Raw genomic sequence first — 20,396 nt, 5'->3', positions numbered from 1 at the left:
CTCTAGGTGATAATATTGAGGGCTTTTATAGGTTAGGTTCTCTGTTTTGTCTGAAAGATCCACTGTTAGTCATCAGATAAATGTTCTAGAAAGCATCCAAGCTCTAATAACTCAGCTGACAGCTGGGCTTGTTGCAATTGGAAAAGGTCACAGTTCAGCATTTTTTTTTGCAGCCCACCCGTTAAGTTGCGACCAACACCCCTGCATGTCAAAATCTTATATACGGCCAACGTTTTGGGAGTTTTTTTCCTGGATGAATGGCCTTGGTATTAAGCTCCTGTTGGTCGTTAACAAAGTCATTGGTTTTGCAGTTTTAGGGTTTCTACTCATGCCAAGTTTAATAGCCTGTCATTGCTATATTAGGAGTTCCTTTGGGCCAATTGCGACAGGTTGTTAAAAAGTGCTGGCAAGGAATGAAAGTTTACCGTTGAGGTAGGGTTCCTCGTTCACCCCTTTGGTCTAACCTCCATCCTGTCTTAATTTGAAGAAATTAAGTTTCTAAATTCCTTAAATCTCTAGCTGAAAGGTCTTTACGAACTAATTTAAGACAATTCTTGAGCAATTATGTTGGAGAACCTGTGACCTGCAGTTGACGCCAAGCTTTCTTCCAACTGGGTTTGCATTTCACTCCAGAAATTATTGATTGTCTTTAGATTCCACTTTGCCATGTTTCAAGCTTTCTGACTCCGGCCAGCTTATTCCATTCCAGTGTGACTTTATCGCCTTGAGATTTCCCTATTGCCTAACGCCCTTTGCCAGACGCAACAAAGCACAAAATTAACGTATTTCACACTTGGTGGCCTTTTCTTTGGAGGTCAGACCGTGGTCTTTGACTTTTAACCCTGAAATCCATTTCTATTGATTGAAAAAGCCCTCACGAAGCCAGCTAGCAAAGATTTAACTATCACAACTTTGAGAGCTCAAGGCAAACAGACAACTTTTTCGCAGTGGACCCACTTTGAAACAAGTTTTTGGTCCGTAAGCACTGCAGTCTGCCTCCCGTTGTTTGCACTCTAGTCTGCCTCCCGTTGTTTGCACTCTAGACGCGTCAGTGATTCTGGATCTAATGCAGCTTGACGTTTGTGTGTGTCTGTGTGTGTTTGCGCTTGTCTCAGGGTGGCCAAATGAACTGTTTAGCCTGAGGACCAAAGATCACAAGTTCGCTCCAGCAGTGAAGTACAAAAGAAGTACCAGTGACTCTTTTCACATCCCCGACCGAGTTGTCTCCTGACACGATGCACTGCGACTGAAGACTTTGTCATTTGATTTAATGGTAAGTACTTCATCTGTGTTCTCTCTACCTCTGTGTCTCACTAGCCACAATGACATATGCTCAACATGTGTGGATTGGATGCTTGGGCCCCTTCTCAAAAACACAAAGTCAAATGTGGCACAAAGCACATTTGACATTGTCATTACAACATTGAAGGACATTTTAAATCCCACCCTTTGAATTTAAATAATCCACATGAAAAGTACTAAATCATGCAGTTTCTTTGTCATTTTCCCTGTGACCAAAAACCCTAATAGACAAAAAAAATGCTTGAAAATAAATCTGGACTCGCTGGAGTCTCCAACGACCCAACTGAATATCAACTATAAAATTTAAAACTAAATTTTAATGTAATTTTGGGGGTATTGTTTGTTTAATTTCTCATTACTGTGGGAGCATTTGCTTTAACAAACACAATATTTCAAATATGAATCATTATTCTTGAAACGTGTATCCCACAACAACTGTTAGCATAACCTATTGTTCAGCAGTACCAGCCAACTAAACCTCTAGCTTCTAGTACTAGTACTAGTAAAATGTCTAACATTTGTACAAATTTGTAAAGAAAACAATGAATCATATGCTAGATTTGACATCATCAGATAGTTTTCCAAAATAATTGCCAGAGCAAATTTATGTCCTTTCTTCCTATTCCTAAACTACAAGGGTTGAAGTCCTCCCTCGTAATGGTGGAAATTAATCAGCAGGAGACACTAAAGGTCAATGACGCAGATATTGAGGGGCAGGGTTTTGGGGGCTACTATTTTCTATTGCAGGGGTGTCAGATCAATTCCACAAAGGGCCACACTGGGTCCTTGTCTTTGTACCAACAGATCCAGCAAAGACAGTTCAACCAATGAGGTTTAAGCTAAAACAAGCAGCACCTGACTGCAATCAACCTATTCCACTTGTAAGTAATGTTGCACCGATACCGATACCAGTATCGACAGGGGGGCTGATCCGGCACTAAAATGGGGTTATCGGTATCGGCGAGTATCGACAAATAGAGCGTCGATACCATTTACAGGTATCCTTTGAACGTAGCCTTCTTTCTCCTGACACTTACTACACTCTGTGTTATGTGGTCACACGTGATCACTTTGCATGCCAAGCAGCTATCGCTATTGGCCTGCTCCAGACCAATGAGAGCGGACCAATAGCCACTCTTAACCAATGCCAGGGCAGCTTTTTAATATGGAGGAAAAACAAACAAGGGGAAGAAAATGTCGGTGGTCTGGGAATATTTCAGCATAGAAACTCAGTCGAGTACAATGACTGCATGTAAGATTTTCGTCCTGAAAGTTTCGAAAGGTGGAGTTATATCAGCCAGTTTCAGTACCTCGAACCTGATAAAGCATTTGACGATGAAACGTGTGAACAAACACAAAGACTGCTACCATGAGAAAGGGGGCTGGACCGCAGCAACAAACCCTGGTCAGTTCACTTTATCTACTTAACTTTTATAGTCATTTACTGAAAGAAATGCCGCAGTAATTTGAGACCTGTTTCAAAAGTGCCATAGAAGTAAGCAAAGTGAGCTAAGCTAAGTGGCTAACTTGTGTGTGTCAGAGAGAGAGAGAGACTCACTCGTGCGCTACTTGCTTTGCGTTGCTATAAAGATGGAGATGAGTTATGTTGCTGCTAGTGCACAGAGAAGGGGGCTGATAGAGGGGCAGAATGCTGTGGTAAATTATTATTAAATTATTATTTGTCACCCATACAAGGTTTGCAATAAAAAGTGGATTCCCTTTGTATTAGTCTTTTTCCTGTTTACAAAGGCAAGCAGCAGCCTGACAAAACCATGATAGCAATGATTTCACATCCAAGTATGTAGCTCTTCATATAAACAGTAAGTACAGTATATAAATATATATGGCGGAAAACGCAGACAAGATTGAAAAAGCAGTTTCTGCTCTTGCACTCCTCTTTAAAAGAAACTGCTGTATTTTAAGCCAAAACAACTGTTGTGTTTGATAGAACAATATGTCTATATGCTGCCATAGCAGATTCATGGCGCATTAAGCCCCCAAACTATTTTTAATTTGTCCGTTTTACCCCGGAAACCCCCGTTTACAGATGTCGCGCAACCGCTTTTGTTTCAACCCAGCCATAAAACGAAGGTAATTAATTATATTTATTATTCAAAATGTCATTTTTAGCTTACAATCATTAATTGATGTCTAATATTTTGTTTAAAAAAAAAAAGACCAAAAAAATTATTCACACGCATATTTTAAACTTTGAAACAAATTACGTCACAATGAAAAAAATTGTATCTGTAAAAAAGTAACGGATAGCTACCTCATAACTATCGCTTAGTTGTATTTTTTTTTTTTTTTTTTTGTTACTGTCACATGTTCTCCGATATGTTAGGTGATAAATATTTAATCCAAACAAAAAAAATTGAAAAAAAAAAAAAAAAAACGGGTAGGGTAAATAAAGAGTAAATATATTAAAAAGAAAATCTCGACCACTCCTTGTTGTCTGTGATTTCTGCATCGCGACCCTTGTTATATTACCATGTTTCACCAATAAAATCCCCCAAAAATCCAGCTGTGGCCATTCACAGCTGTGTCTTGACACTCAGTGATACATGCTAAATGGAGTTTTTGGATCGAAACAAGGTAAGTATGCGATAATATTTAGTTAAAGTCATGGTGTCTGTAATTCTGCTCTCGTGTGCTCTCACGTCCAGATAGGGTTTTGCCGTTTAAATTTTTGTTATTTTTTTAAAGAATGCCCTCCTGTTCAAAAATTTTCTTACCCGTGAAAATTGAGATTTTAAGCTTTCCAAAGATGTATCACACGTGCATATAGGACAATTTTGAAATTTGTGGGTCTCAGAGCAGAACTTCAAGTCACCAGAGTGTTTGATACATACATACATAAATACATATACTGTATATATACTGTACAGTGGGGAGAACAAGTATTTGATACACTGCCAATGGGAAAACCCATTGACAGTGTATCAAATACTTGTTCTCCCCACTGTATATGTATATATATATGTATATATATACACATACACAGTATATATACACATATATAAATTTTAAACACAGTGGTATCGGAATGGTAACGGTATCGGCCGATACTGCACAGTCCAGTATCGGTATCTGGGCCAAAAAATGGTATCGGTGCAACACTACTTATACTGTAAGACACCAGACTGGTGAAAACAGGTATTCATCTCATTTGGTTAGAATGAAATCCAGCACCCACTGCGGCTCTTTGAGGACCAGTTTAACACCACCTGGTCTATTGGGAATAGGACAGCCCAATGATTAATTATTAATTAATTATATTTTTTGCATGGTAGGTTAGTTTCCTCAAAACAAATACAGATTAAAAAAAACACACACATAAAGCTTGAAGAAGAAAAAAAACACTTAAACCACACAAAAAAAAAATCACAAAAAACACAGAAAAATTTCAAAACCGCTAAACCACGGAAAACCTTGGGGGAAAAAATACAAATAAAACATGGAAAAAAACAAAAACCTGCACTAAAAGCAGAAAAACTCGGGAAAATAAATAAATAAATATCAAACTGCAGACAAAAATTGGTAAAACCACGAAAAAATTGGGAAAAAAACACTCCCCCCAAAAAACAACACACACACATACAGATGTAAATATGCTGGATTATAGTAAATATTATAATTTCGATCCGCAGTCTTTAGGCAGGTAACGGAACAGAAAGACACAAGAAGACATGAGAGAAAAGAGGTTACAATAACACACAGCACAGTAGAATAAACCACTAAAACCTAGTGGTTACAGGGCTGGTGTACTTTCAATCAATGCTTGAAATGAGTTTTGAAGGTTTGTAATGAAGGACACTCCCTCATGGCAAGTGGTAGACTGTTCCAGATCTTTACAAAGATAGTTTTGACCAAAGGCTGTTTTCTGAGTGGGACCTTACAGTCCCCTCGAGAGGAGGCCCTGGTCCTTTTTATGGAGCGATTCTATGGTATTGCATATATTTACATCTGCCAGTTGCCAATATGTAATGCATTATTCAATGTTGAGTTTCAGTCAAATGTTTGTTTGTTTTTTCTCACTTTGATCCATGCACCAAACTTGTGCAACTCCATCATGCATATGATCAGAATACATACTGACATAAGTAAATTTGTCCCATGGTTTACCAGTAACAGTTAACTAAACAGCTAGCTAATTTCTACTCCTGAGAAAGAAAAGCTAACATTAGTAGTACAGATTTGCAGCCCTGTCCCCCCCCAAAAAATAAAAAATCACGCAATAAAAATGTTACCATTGTTCTGTAAGATGAGCTAATCATGCCTTTGATGATTCATTACCTATTACTGATTAATAAAGAGCAGAAAATTAGAAAAGTGAAGGCTAATTTTTCAAGAATTTTTAAGCCAAAACGACCTCATATTCTGGAATAACCCATAACTGTAGATATCCTTCACTGAGGTCATGAGTAGGTGAAATATGGAGGTAACAGCAGACATAAACATGTGGTTAGTGCAATTTTAAAGCCCCCCATGTTACCTATACAAGGCCTACTGACATGTGGTTTAGCTTACGCAGGTTAGAGCGGGACGCCATGTGCAGCAGTGTGTCATTATTTGGGTTGTGTTTTTTTCCACCATTTGCCACATGTTGGTGCGAACACGAGCTGGGAGAATTGAGGGCACCTATTATTTACAATCGTTTCATGTTTTCATCTGATTTACATCATGTCATCAGGCTAAGGAAGTGGAACTCTATTTAGTGAGAAAATACAAGCTCTTTTTGCACTGCATGGAAAAGTTGGCATATTTTTTTCCCTTGTTTGTCATTTGTTTCAAACTTCCTTTTTGGACCTCAATCGTTGTTAATGGCAGTCAATGAGTCAAGAAGGTAAGGCCATGTGCCAGATGCATTACCATGAGCCAAAAAGAGCGCACAGAAGCGCTTTTGTTTGACCCTCGCAGGCGTCAAGCTGCCCACCCGCGAGTGTTGGAAGCTCTGGCGAGTTTCGTGGGTTTGACATGGAATCTTCAGCATCGACTGTCGTTCTTGCCATGCCAGAAGTTAGTCACTGTGATTTCTGTGTTCCAGCTTTTGAAGAAATCACCATGGATGTGAAAAAGAAGGAAATGGATCTTCTGAGCAACAGCATTGCTGCTTATGCGCACATTAAAGGTAAAAACCAACTCTCAGATGAAATAAACCGTCCTTTAATTTTCTATGGTACGATATACAACTTTCTGACTAAACTGTAAAATAAGATTAGGATAAAATACTCGGGGCTGGCAGAATATTACCATTCCAAAAGTGGGAAAACTGTAAAAAAAAAATTTAAAAAAAGAGGGAAAAACAGTACAGTGCTTAAGATTGTCGTACATTGTACGGTGGATTTTTGTAGATTTTTTTGTGTGTCAAAGCCTTGTTGCAAAAAAAAGAAAAAAAAATTGTAAACAATATGTAACCCAACATGATGGTGCTGGTGACGATACCGCAATCCTTCCCCACCTGGATTTGACCCAACACCGTTATCTCGGTAGTCAAGCGTGCTGACCACCGGGCTACTGAAAACGTCCTCGTAGGAAGGGCTGTGCATACAGGAGGTTAGGAAAACCTTACTCACAGAGTACTCAAACAAATGTACAGTGGTACCTCGACATATGATCGCATCGACACACGATCTTTTCGACATCCGACGTAAAATTTGACTCGCCATTTGATTCTACATCCGACAACGTGCTCAAAATAAGACGATTTATGACAGCACTGTAGTTTCTTTGTTTTCACGCAAAACGGACACATTGCATATTTTCTTGTGAGATAAATCAGCATGGGTTCCAAAAAGGTTAGTGCAGGTGGTAGAAAGAGGAAATTAGTGACACTTACCATTGAAATGAAGACGGAAATTATAGAAAAATATGAGCGTGGTGTGCATGTCCGTGAACTGGCTCGACAATATGGCCACCTAGACGGTCCTCCTCCGACCTCCATTCACCAGTCTTTAAAGGTTAAGGTGACAATTATTACTGTGGGAACATCGCCAAAGAAACCGCCAGCTTCGACAGGTTTTTAATCATTCATTTTCACTTGTGCAACACAACACGCCTACTGTCCGCCGCGGTTGACACCATCAACAACATGAACTTAAAAGAAAAAGTAAAATGTCTCCCGCACTCTATCTCACTGTCACATCAGCTACGCGGTGCGTTCAGGTAAAGCACGAAAAACACACCCGCCACATTACAATAGATTCTTTACATTATAACAGCAATTATTATTATATTCCGATTTTTTTTCGTTTTTTTTTTGTTTTTTTTTTTTGCTATGTTTATTTGCCATTTATAATGGTACCAGCAGTATTTATTAAGGATTTAGTGTAGGTTTTCGGGCTGTGGAATGAATTAATGGCATTATAATGTATTCTTATGGGAAAATCCTGCTAGACATACCAATATTTCGACTTACAAACAAGATCCTGTAACGAATTAACTTTGTATGTAGCGGTACCATTGTATTGGGAGCTAGACTGGACTGTTGGATAAGTAGTCAGCATGCTCAACTGTCACCGTGATAATGTGGATTCAAGCCCTAGTTGGAGAGGTTTAGAATGAGACAGTTAAAATGAACTTCTGTGCGGTCAGCGGCACGGGAAGAGGGGCGCTGAGGGCTGCAGCACCCCCTGGTGTTGACGAGAAAAAAAACTCTGTTTCGGTAGATTATTTTTCTGGGTGTGTGTGTTAAAAATAAATCAATAAATAAAACATATTGAATCAATAAATAAAACATATTGAAACATTAGCTAATAACATAGTCACCACCTGACACCTTTATTGCTACCAGGTCATGTTGGATAAGTCACTATTGGAACGGAAAAGTTACTGTCGACAGAGGAGTCATCAATATGGCGCAAAAAACAAATTAGCGATTTTTTCTTTACAAACACAGTGAAACTTTCTAAAATTAAATTCAAGGTCGAAAATGAAGATGATTATGATAGTTTATAATAGTTCCCAGTAAGGAAAAGATGCAGATTTAAACGGAGAACTTGAATTGTAGCTGTGCGGAGCGCTGTTGGATAGTCACGTGCAATTTGGGTGTTGTGAAAAGTGGGTGTTAAACATGTGTTTGTGTGTTATTGCGCCATCTAGCTGCGGGTATTTGCATTATAATACACGGACGCTTTTACTTCCAATACTAAAACTCAAACACAAACTTTCATTGAAATAGAACGCTGTCTTTGTAGTAGCCTAGTAGTAGTTTGCAGTAGTAAACAGCATGCGTGTGTACTGCCATTTTGCATGGCTGGTATGGAGAAAAATCGCCATACTGACAAATTTCTGGACGGGAAAAACAAAGTAAGATCCTCAGCACCCCCTGCACTGAGTGACTTCGATCGCCCCTGTTTGCGGTAGTTTTTTTTACTAATTTGACACACCTTTTTATGGTTTCCCCTTTTTTAATGGTACAGTTCTGGTAACCTCTGCTGCCAATGTATTACCATAAATTAACACCTTGCTTTTGTCGATTGTATTCTCTATTGTTCATGTTCTTCCAGCCAACCCGGAGAGCTTCGGCCTGTACTTTGTGCTAGGTGTTTGCTTCGGACTGGTTCTTACACTTTGCTTGCTGCTCATCCGAATCTCCTGCAAGCCGCGCACCCGCACAACCTCCAACGGGGCCGCCTCATCCACATCCGAGAAAAAAACACCACGGGACGACGAGGACCAGGACAGCGACGACGAGGAAGAGGATGATGAGAGGGTGGATGTCGAAACGCCCGCTCTTCTGCTCGCTACCAACACCGCCACGATGGCCACAGAGATCCCGGTGGGGAACCACAGCAACCACTCGGACGGGACGCTGAACGTGTTCACGTCGGCTGAGGAGCTGGAGAGGGCGCAACGGCTAGAGGAGCGGGAGCGTATCATACGGGAAATCTGGAGAAACGGACAACCAGACATCTTGGGTTCGGGAACAGGGACCATCGGAAGAGTGCATTACTACTAACAGACAACAAGCCTGAAGCCTTGTATGCTTGTTGTGCAATGTTATAATACCAACAAGTGTCTTGTTACAGACTAATGAATCCATATTGCCAAAACGATGCAGTACTGGAGCTGATGAGACTTGAAGTATGGCGCTCGACAACATAAAATGCACACATGTAACAAAACGTTAGGACTAATCGGCCGTTGAATGAAATTTCATGACGAACCTAAAATGCACTATTATATGCCGTTAACTTTGATAAAACTGGCAAAGATTGCTTAATGAAGCACCTAAAGTTCATTTAGCAGCTCACAGTGCAGTGAGCACTCGCAAACACACAGGAGTGTGTTGTTGTGTTCAGGTGCAACTCCATGAGGGAGGAGAAATAGCGTCCTGTTGAGGACATATGTATGAAGGACTGTCCTGCATAAATCTGTTTTCATTTAGAAACAATCACACTTGTTGTTGTACTTTTTAGCTCTTGTAAACTGAAATTTTGCTCTAAAGTCGATTATACCTTACTGCTTCTGGGTAGTTAATGTTCAGTTTATATGGGTGAAGGTTTTACAGCAGGGGTGCCCAGGTCTGGTCCTCGAGAGCCCCAATCCAGCTTGTTTTCCATGTCTCCCTCCTTGAACACACCTGAATCAAATGGGCCAACCGGGCCAGGGATGAGGATGACTAATCTCCTAAACCGGACAAGGGATGATGACGAGCGATCTCCTACAGGGGACACTACACATGCGAGCCTCCAAAGCACCCCAGGCCTTCCTTCCCACCCTTCACCTTTTGGACATGAACTGAGACAATACACTCAAATTACTATATCCGAAATCTCCATGGCAATCAATGACTTTGAACGAAATTTGTTAGACTATCACTGGACTGATACATAACATACTGCTTGTGCGACCTAGGTGGCAGGGGGACGGGTTCCCGATAAGCTTCTGCTTTTCCGTCTCCCTTGTCATTTCTATCTTCATCTTGTCTTTCTTTTGGATAAACAAACTGATGATTTCCTTTTCTTTTTTCTTTTCTCTTTCTTTCCTTATGATTTTGATGATGATGATGATGACAATGACAATAAATTCAATAAATTCAATTCAAATCAGCTCATCAGCAAGCTCGGCAGGAGCCTGATAATGATCCTGATTATTTGAGTCAGGTGTGTTGGAGGAGGGAGAAATGGAAAACAAGCTGGATAGGGGCTCTCGAGGACTGGACTTGAGCACCCCTGTTTTACAGTGTTGATGGTGAACACCCACAGGAGCAGGAGGGCCCATAAAGGAAGTGACATTGTTTGAACACAAATGTCTTACGTAATCAGTGCGGGCTGGATAATGTTACACTTAAATTAAAGTTAAAATGAAAAGGAAATTAAAGCGCTAAACTAAAAGGATCAGCAGATGGTGCCTTTTGGGTAGAGAGAATTTATCAAAACAATGTTGCCAGAGTCAAGTGTCATCTGTAAATGTTTTCAATGTCCTGTGTGCCTTTTTAAAATTGCAAATGCTTAATGGTAATAAAATATGTGGGAAGAATTATGCAAACGTGTTCATAATTGACAAGTCATGGTTGACTTGAGCCTCGTGCCTTTGGTAACTTAACAGCCAATAGCAAGCCTGTTTTGCGGCGGCACCAACCAATCAGAGTGAAGGTCTCAGTAAATTGGTGTTTATTTTTCTTTTCTTTTTCTCATTTCAAACAAACAAACACATTTCAATAAATATGAATTCATTTGAGCGATTTTTACCATGAAAATTAATTATGTGGTTACATTACACAAAAATAATGGGTTTTGTTTAAAGTTATTTGTTAGCTAATGTCTATCAAAACTCGCCAGCCAATAGGAAGTCAGCTTGCTGCGATAGTGTCGTCTCTTCCATTTACCGGTAATAATGAGTAATGCTGGCTGCACCCTTAGCAACAGTGTCGCGAATGTAAGGAACCCTGGAAGGTGTTTTTTTTTTTTTAATTGACCCCCCCCCCCCCCCCCCCTTCCTTAACTATCTACTTATATGTTTACATTGACACTTGTTGGTGTGGTTATAACTATAAGTGTATAGTTTTGTTCATTCGTCATGGCGAAATGATCAGTTTCAATGATGACGTAGTGAGGGCGGAAGTGGATTTACAACTTGACAGGTAAGCTAATACTGTTAATGTTTTCTGTTCTTTGCAACACACTTGTGTCAAAATTCTTTGTTCTAGCCTAGCCTTAATTGGCCTTTTTTGTGGAGCCAGTCCTGTTTTCATCCCTACGTATTTTCTTCTGTTTTTATTGCAAATATGGGTTTAATTACCACAATGACTGCAAAAGTAGACACAGTAAAAGCGTGGGTTTTATTTTCCCTCCTAGACAAGCAACCAAATTGCCAATTATTGTGGTAGGTATGTGCATTTGGAAAGATACATTCTCTCATTGTATCAATATAAGTTAAACAATACTAGTGGTTCTGTGGTGGCTCGTATACACATTTTTGTCTCATTTTGTGTCCTCGATAACCCCCCAGTGACACACAGAAACGGCCTTGAAGTCAATTCACATGGAGTTCCACACATGATATGTTTTTCTGTGACAAACTACTCTTTGTCTGCTGGGCGCCCTCTGTCATTATTTCTATTTTTTATCACTTCAGGCTTTTTTCTCCCCTTCCTCAGCTCCCAGCATTTTTCTGCCTTCCCTCACAAGACAACTAATGTTCAGTGTGGTGGGAGTGACAGAGACCATTCATTTTCATATCTGCAAACCATTGGTGAAATTTAGTGTGTGACCCTTTTCGTCAACCCCCGCAGAGCCCCTGAGAAAACATGCTTCTGTTTTAAAAATAGAACGTTCCCATGGCAGTTTTAGGGATGGGACGGCTTCCAGATGTAAGCCAGATGGGCTCCAAACTTGTTGGGCTGCGAAACGTCTAATATTGCCAATTTTAGGGCCGACATGCTGAACGTAATCATTAAAGTGAAGCCGCTTTATCGCCAAGGATACGTTCCACGTGGTGTTACAAGCAATATATCGGAGCCAAAGAGAATGGAAAATCTTGCTAAATATTCAGTATTCTGAATACCTTGTGGTATTTACAGCAATTTAACCACTATTCTACAATCCTAAGGCACACGGTTTGTGCTTTCGAGCACTTTATTGAAGGAACAAGGAAATATAAACATAATTTTGTGAAAAGGGGCAGATACGGGTTTGCTAGCCAACTCTACGATTTCCTTTGCTGACACTCGGCATCACTTACCAGGGCAAGCCCTGCCTTTGAAAGCCATATACAGGTAGTCCCCGGGTTACGAACGAGTTCCGTTCCTACGCTGGCGACGTAACCCGAATTTCTGCGTAAGTCGGAATTAACCCTCTAAGTACCCCTACAAAATAACTATCAGAAAAGTCCAAAAGTATTTATTTTGTTTAATGATGATGGATACCGTGCCCTCTGGTGGCAGTTTTGGGTCGGCCGGACTGTCGCCTTGTACGACTGAGAAGCAGACTCAGACTTCTGATATGAATAAAGGATAGCTGCGCTCTGGTTTGGCCATATAAGGCTGTAAGTTGTTTCAGTATATATATTTTTGTGTATGGATTTGTAATTGAGTTTACAGTTTTTAGTAGTGCACGATATCCATTTTTTGAAACCGATACCGATATCGATAACTTCCTGCTCCTCAAAGCCGATACCGATATCAATAACCGATAATAAATATATAATTTTAAAAATGTATAACCTGAGCTTTTGAACACCTGGAGGTTTAAAAAAAATAGTGGTGGATTCAACATAGATTTGCCTTTGATCTCACCAGATTTTTCATAATGACATGAACAAAACATTGCGTTTCACTTCTGCACTTCCCGGCAGCCAGCTAAGAATGAATGCACTTCCATAAACCACAAGGCTTTGTCTTTTCTTGCTTTTATGGGAAGACACTCGACTTAATATTGTGAAAGTACAACAGAAAAATACACATATTCAATACTCAATATACAACAAACTGCAAAATACACATAACTATTATATGTATAGCATAGCACACTAGCTTGAGCTACGAAAGCATTGGCTGGCTTCTATAACACAACTTATGAAGTTGTGTACATATGACCCTTCACCACAGAAGTAAACATATATTGCACATCCATATGTTATAGTAAACATAAAATACTTACATATATTTCCGAGGTGGAAACGTAACAGAAAGCATTCACGACTGTCAATGCTACCGCTAGACACCACAATGTGTAATTGATTGAACCAAACTACTGTAACAAAAAAAAAATAGATGCAGTGAATTATTCTGACCAGCAGGTGGGAGCAATGCCCCGCAAATGGTCAACTGATTTCCCATACTAGTGTGTGAAATGTAAAGACAGAACAGTACATATTATCGGTCCTATTGTAAATGTTATTGGAATTATTGGGATGACGTGATAATTCCTATAATCGGACCAATAGTTATCGTGCACCAGTAACAGTTTTGTAGAGTTACGTGTGAGCGATTTGCTATGAAATTTGTTTATACATTAGGATTAGCATTTAAGATAGCAGATTTTTGTTAGGCAAATTAGGCTAATTTAATCTACTCAACATACATATTAATAAGGCTAGATGAACGTTTGAACACCAATTGTTTTGTGTCAAGTGTTTTGTTGTTAAAATGCGTGTTGTTTTGAACATAAGTGTACATATGTGTGTTACAGCTTTACAAATTGTCAGAAGTGAAAGAAGTAAAAAGCTTCAAAAAGCACAATTGCCTTGTTTGCTGTCTGTAAAGCTGAACAACTTCACGTTTAGTGACAGATTACGTATTATTAATAAAGTAAAGTAAAAAAAAATAAGATATTGTGAGGTATAACAAGGTACTGTTTATTTGACTATTACTGTACCTATAAAAAAACGACTGCAGACAAAATGGCGGACAAGACTACGGCGTCGAAAAGTCAAAAACGTGTAAGTCGAATACATCGTTACCTGGGGACTACCTGTTCATTCTAAGTTATTATGGTAAAACCTAAAGATAGTGACCCCAATTGGAGGAAAATATCCGCAGCTCACATGAGTGATTCTCATAAAGCCAACCTAAACTATTTACAATATTTGAATATTTTAGGCATGTAGTCATAAAAACCTGAAATATTTTTTGTTGAAAGATGGTTAAGTCTAGTATGTGGCCCTGTCCACGATTTGTTACCAAAATAGGAATTTTTTTTTTTTTCCAACTGATTTTAGAGTCATTACTGTATTGTATCCATCAAAATGTTTGACGTTTTCACCTCAATAGAGAATAATAAATATTCAAAAATATATACATTTGTTTAAAAGTATATAATTTAGCAGATTAAGTTGTTGGTAATGGTTTCTTACATTGTATGGAAAAATATTCAAGGAAAATCTCTAGACCAAGTAGGGCTGAAGCTATACTGTAGATCGGGGGTGTCCAAACTTTTTGCAAAGGGGGCCAGATTTGGTGTGGTAAAAATGTGGGGGGCCGACCTTGTCTGACGACCTTTACAAAGAACACTATACAGTATTTAAGCAAATTTTAGCAAGCCATTCTGTGTGTCACATTTTCTTCATTATTTTTTTTAATTAATAATTTCAACAATCTCGCAACTAGCCTTGTAGCGTTCTCTTTCGACTCTTGCGAAATACTGCTGCTGTGAAATTAAACTATCTTCAAGTTGCTTCAATTTCTCGCTGCATATCTTCCCTGTAATCTTGTCGTACAGGGCAGCGTGTCTTGTTTGGTAATACCGCATCACATTGAACTCTTTAAAAACAGTGACTGTCTCTTTGTAAATAAGGCAGACAGTAGTTTTTGCGTATTTTAGTGAAGAAATAGTCCAATTTCCACCTATCCTTAAGGCGTTGGCCGTCGCAGTCAACTTTTTTTGTTGATTGTCGCAATTTTAGAAAATTGGGAGTAAAGGGTCACACGGAGTAATGTTGCTTAGAGTGCTGCTGCCTTTTAGTGGGTAAATGAGGAGCAGCATTTAGTGTGTGAGCTACTTCATATGCTGGTGGCACTACTGCTGACCAATTTATTATGTACAGTGCCTTGCAAAAGTATTCGGCCCCCTTGAACCTTGCAACCTTTCGCCACATTTCAGGCTTCAAACATAAAGATATAAAATTTTAATTTTTTGTCAAGAATCAACAACAAGTGGGACACAATCGTGAAGTGGAACAAAGTTTATTGGATAATTTAAACTTTTTTAACAAATAAAAAACTGAAAAGTGGGGCGTGCAATGTTATTCGGCCCCCTTGCGTTAATACTTTGTAGCGCCACCTTTTGCTCCAATTACAGCTGCAAGTCGCTTGGGGAATGTTGCTATCAGTTTTGCACATCGAGAGACTGACATTCTTGCCCATTCTTCCTTGCAAAACAGCTCGAGCTCAGTGAGGTTGGATGGAGAGTGTTTGTGAACAGCAGTCTTCAGCTCTTTCCACAGATTCTCGATTGGATTCAGGTCTGGACTTTGACTTGGCCATTCTAACACCTGGATACGTTTATTTTTGAACCATTCCATTGTAGGTTTGGCTTTATGTTTTGGATCATTGTCCTGTTGGAAGATAAATCTCCGTCCCAGTCTCAGGTCTTGTGCAGATACCAAGAGGTTTTCTTCCAGAATGTTCCTGTATTTGGCTGCATCCATCTTCCCGTCAATTTTAACCATCTTCCCTGTCCCTTCTGAAGAAAAGCAGGCCCAAACCATGATGCTGCCACCACCACGTTTGACAGTGGGGATGGTGTGTTCAGGGTGATGAGCTGTGTTGCTTTTACGCCAAACATATCGTTTTGCATTGTGGCCAAAAAGTTCAATTTTGGTTTCATCTGACCAGAGCACCTTCTTCCACATGTTTGGTGTGTCTCCCAGGTGGCTTGTGGCAAACTTTAAACGAGACTTTTTATGGATATCTTTGAGAAATGGCTTTCTTCTTGCCACTCTTCCATAAAGGCCAGATTTGTGCAGTGTACGACTGATTGTTGTCCTATGGACAGACTCTCCCACCTCAGCTGTAGATCTCTGCAGTTCATCCAGAGTGATCATGGGCCTCTTGGCTGCATCTCTGATCAGTTTTCTCCTTGTTTGAGAAGAAAGTTTGGAAGGACGGCCAGGTCTTGGTAGATTTGCAGTGGTCCGATGCTCCTTCCATTTCAATATGATGGCTTGCACAGTGCTCCTTGAGATGTTTAAAGCTTGGGAAATCTTTTTGTATCCAAATCCGGCTTTAAACTTCTCCACAACAGTATCTCGGACCTGCCTGGTGTGTTCCTTGGTTTTCATAATGCTCTCTGCACTTTAACCCTTTAAGGTCTGGGCCTATTTTGTCTGATTTTGCATGCCTTTGAAGTTGCCTTTATATTTCAAAGAAAGAATTGGTTACGATGGCCTGGTTTGGTCCCTTTTTTTGTGACACCTTGAACTTCATGTCCAAATTGTTGTTTCCTTCACTGATCAATTATAAATCATCATTTTGGGCCCAAAAAGACCAAAAATTCCAAAATCGTTTTGTCAAAATTTTTAATATTGATGTCCAATTGACAACCAAACATGCGTAACGAACCGTTTTGAAACTTTGTAATATTTATTCAACATGTTAGGATGAACATTCAACCAAAAAAAATTAGAATAAATAGTCTTATATTTGACAATTCAACATAAACAACAGGTATAGCCATAGGCGTTTTTTGCCTTTATACATGCTCCAGTCAAAACAGGTTATATACAGCAGACCTAACAGTGAAGAACAGTGAAAAAATATATACCATCTAACACAAAAAGTGTTTAGAGGCCATCTCTTTATGAGTTTAGGTATTGCGGCCCATCGCCTGATGAAAACTATGTACACACAATCAAGCTTCTTGAACACACATTTATATACACAAATTGAGAAGATTGATGTGGGAAAAAAATATATATATAACATTGGGGGAAAAAAAGCATTTTCAAAAATATTTACAATAAACAAGTTAATTTTTTTTCAGTCATGCCACTCCGAAAAGCAGTTTCGTCCTGGAATTAGACACGGCTACATCACACAGCTCACACTTCCATGGGGTGTCGGTCCTCTTTCCACCCTTCCATTTTCATTTCACTTTACTTTCATTGTCACTATAAATGTACATGAAAATAAGTCAGTATTTATGAAAATAATAAAGTATAAAATAAAAATATATACAGCAATAAATAATAATGGAAATCTATATGTATGACAATAGAAAGAATACCATAGCTGAATATGTGCTACATCCCTAATCTTCATATAGAAAGAAGAACACCACAAATTATAAATTCCTGCCTGGGATACCCACAGTGCACGTACGACTTTGATCTGATATGCACATTTTATTATTATATACACAAACACACACTTATATTGCATCAAAATTAACTTTGTCTTGCAATATCAAAAGAAACTTTCAAAAGAAACGTTTTCAGCATGAAAAAAAAGAGTGAGTTGGTTTACCTCTGCTCGTCGATGGCGTCACCCACGTGTTCAAATCCGTCACTATCTTCACTCGAGGACTCTTCCGAAGAAGACGATGATGACGAATTTGGACCATCCTCTTCCCCAAGTTGATTAGAAGCACAATTGCTTGCGCTAAATTTAGTTTTCCGTTCATTTTCAAAGTCACACAAAGTCGCTGCTCGATCCAGCAGTATCCAACTGGCCGTCGCTCGCCACCTCGCTGCTTCAGAACACTCCTCCCTCTCGTTCGGTTGAACCTCGCACCGCAGTTATATTTATTAAAAAAAAAACGCATTTTGTGCTTCCACTGTGACTTCTAAAGGGTTCGTTTGATTTGGGTTTTTTTTTTTAATGGAGCTTCCGTTTTGAAAAAAGGACTAGAAATGATGGAAATATAGACATAAACAAATGATCCATGCAGCGTTTTAATGTTTTTTGAGAGGACAATAAAACTATAAAACTTAAATGACAATATCTCACGTTCTAGTTGGTCGATTGACTTCAAATAATAACGAGAGTAAACCGCAACTTCCGCACTTTAAAATGAGACCAACCAACGGCATGTGGGTGACATAATTAAAACGTGAGGGCGCTTCAAAGACGACGTGCGCTGAGGACGCGCCGGCGCGTCCTTCGACTCTCAAGGGTTAAACAGAACCCTGAGACTATCACAGAGCAGGTGCATTTATACGGAGACTTGATTACACACAGGTGTTATGGTGGATTCTATTTATCATCATCGGTCATTTAGGACAACATTGGATCATTCAGAGATCCTCACTCAACTTCTGGAGTGAGTTTGCTGCACTGAAAGTAAAGGGGCCGAATAATATTGCACGCCCCACTTTTCAGTTTTTTATTTGTTAAAAAAGTTTAAATTATCCACTAAATGTTGTTCCACTTCACAATTGTGTCCCACTTGTTGTTGATTCTTGACAAAAAAATTAAATTTCATATCTTTATGTTTGAAGCCTGAAATGTGGCGAAAGGTTGCAAGATTCAAGGGGGCCGAATACTTTTGCAAGGCACTGTATGTGTGCGGGCCAGATGTTATTGATTTTATGACAGAGGCTGGGGGCCGGATGAAATTTGACCACGGGCCGCATTTGGCCCCCGGGCCGGACTTTGGTCATGCCTGCTGTAGATTATTTTAGTAGTTGATTAATCAATCAACTAGTTCGAATAATCGACTACTGTGATTAGGAACATTTAATGCATTGCAGAATAAATTTTAGGAGATTTAAAACAAAGGCTTTTTATAATTGCACTTTCAAAAGAGCATTATATGAGAATAAAAAATAAAATTCCCGATAGTTTCTTCAAACTATGCAGAATTGCAATATCATTAAAAAAAAAATTAAATACCTAAGCTTAGCATCAAAGGGTATTTAAAAAAAAAAAAAAAAGAATATATAAGGATCTAAGTGCAACAAAAGAACAATTGGCTAACTTGCATAGTCAAAGGTCTTCTAGACTAAATGCCATAAAATGCTAACATTTTTTTTTTTTTTTCCCCATTGCTCTCAAATCGTTCAAACACATATTCCCACAAAAAAAGGCTAAATATACCTATAAATTATTACCCTCCTCGAGGGTGCATGGGAGTTCGCCCAACCAGTCTTCATGTGTTATGTGGATCTGGAGAAGGCGTTCGACCGTGTGCCTCGGGGAGTCCTGTAGGGGTGCTCCAGGAGTACGGGGTACCGAGCCCCTTGGTAAGGGCTGTTCGGTCCCTGTACCACCGGTGTCAGAGTTTGGTCCGCATTGCCGGCAGTAAGTCGAATTCGTTCCCAGTGAGGGTTGGACTCCGCCAAGGCTGCCCTTTGTCACCGATTCTGTTCATAATTTTTATGGACAGAATTTGTAGGTGCAGCCAAAGCGTTGAAGGGGTACGGTTTGGTGACCTCAGCATTGCATCTCTGCTTTTTGCAGAGGATGTGGTGCTGTTGGCTTCATCAGGCCATGACCTCAAACTCTCACTGGAGCGGTTCGCAGCAGAGTGTGAAGCAGTTGGGATGAAGATCAGCACCTCCAAATCCGAGACCATGGTCCTCAGTCGGAAAAGGGTGGGGTGCCCTCTCCGGGTCGGGGATGAGATCCTGCCCCAAGTGGAGGAGTTCAAGTATCTTGGGGTCTTGTTCACGAGCGAGGGTAGGAGGGAGCAGGAGATCGACAGGCGGATCAGTGCTGCGTTTGCAGTAATGCGGACTCTGCACCGGTCCGTAGTGGTGAAGAAGGAGCTGAGCCGAAAGGCAAAGCTCTCGATTTACCTGTCGATCTACGTTCCTACCAGAGGTTGCGCTAGACTTTTTCGTTGTCTGTCATTTTGATTGACAGTGTCATAAAAATCCGGTCATAATCTATTTTTACCCGTCACTTACATTTTTAAAATGATAATAATGACATATTCAATAGTATTTAGTTTTCATTCATTTTTAATTAATATTCTGTCCGAACAAGCTTAACAAGAGGCAAACAGCGGAGTGCACCAATCAGCAACGGGCAGACGTGCCGTTAGCAAAGCGACGAGGGCAGGACGAGGGACTTGCGCGTGGAAGTAAACATACGAGGAGAACGGAGTTTATTCAACATGGCTAGCGCGAGACAGACTGTTGTCAATGTCTCGTGTCGATGTGTTTTAGCTCATTTAAAACTGAATTTACCGCGGATTGGAACATATTCT

The 20,396-nt window shown here is 39.7% G+C and overlaps 1 protein-coding gene across 4 annotated transcripts in view; it reads left to right on the top strand.

Moving 5' to 3' along the window:
* The window catches only part of eva1ba (eva-1 homolog Ba (C. elegans)), a 39,686-nt gene extending 28,539 nt beyond the window's left edge, over positions 1–11,147 (top strand). For 3 of the 4 annotated variants that reach the window (XM_057834985.1, XM_057834986.1, XM_057834987.1), the window contains 3 exons: positions 1,116–1,273; positions 6,350–6,433; positions 8,811–11,146. In XM_057834985.1, coding sequence (XP_057690968.1) covers positions 6,367–6,433; positions 8,811–9,262 — 519 coding nt within the window. In that variant the 5' untranslated portion in view covers positions 1,116–1,273; positions 6,350–6,366 and the 3' untranslated portion in view covers positions 9,263–11,146. Of the gene's footprint in view, positions 1–1,115; positions 1,274–6,349; positions 6,434–8,810 lie in introns of all 4 variants that reach the window. The other variant, XM_057834988.1, reaches the window with a different exon arrangement.
* The last annotated feature ends 9,249 nt before the right edge of the window (positions 11,148–20,396 follow it).

This window comes from Corythoichthys intestinalis, chromosome 4 (assembly GCF_030265065.1).
Source record: "Corythoichthys intestinalis isolate RoL2023-P3 chromosome 4, ASM3026506v1, whole genome shotgun sequence".
NCBI lineage: Eukaryota > Metazoa > Chordata > Actinopteri > Syngnathiformes > Syngnathidae > Corythoichthys > Corythoichthys intestinalis.
The sequence above is the reverse complement of the archived record's forward strand: the minus strand, read 5'-3'. Positions and strand labels throughout refer to the sequence as shown.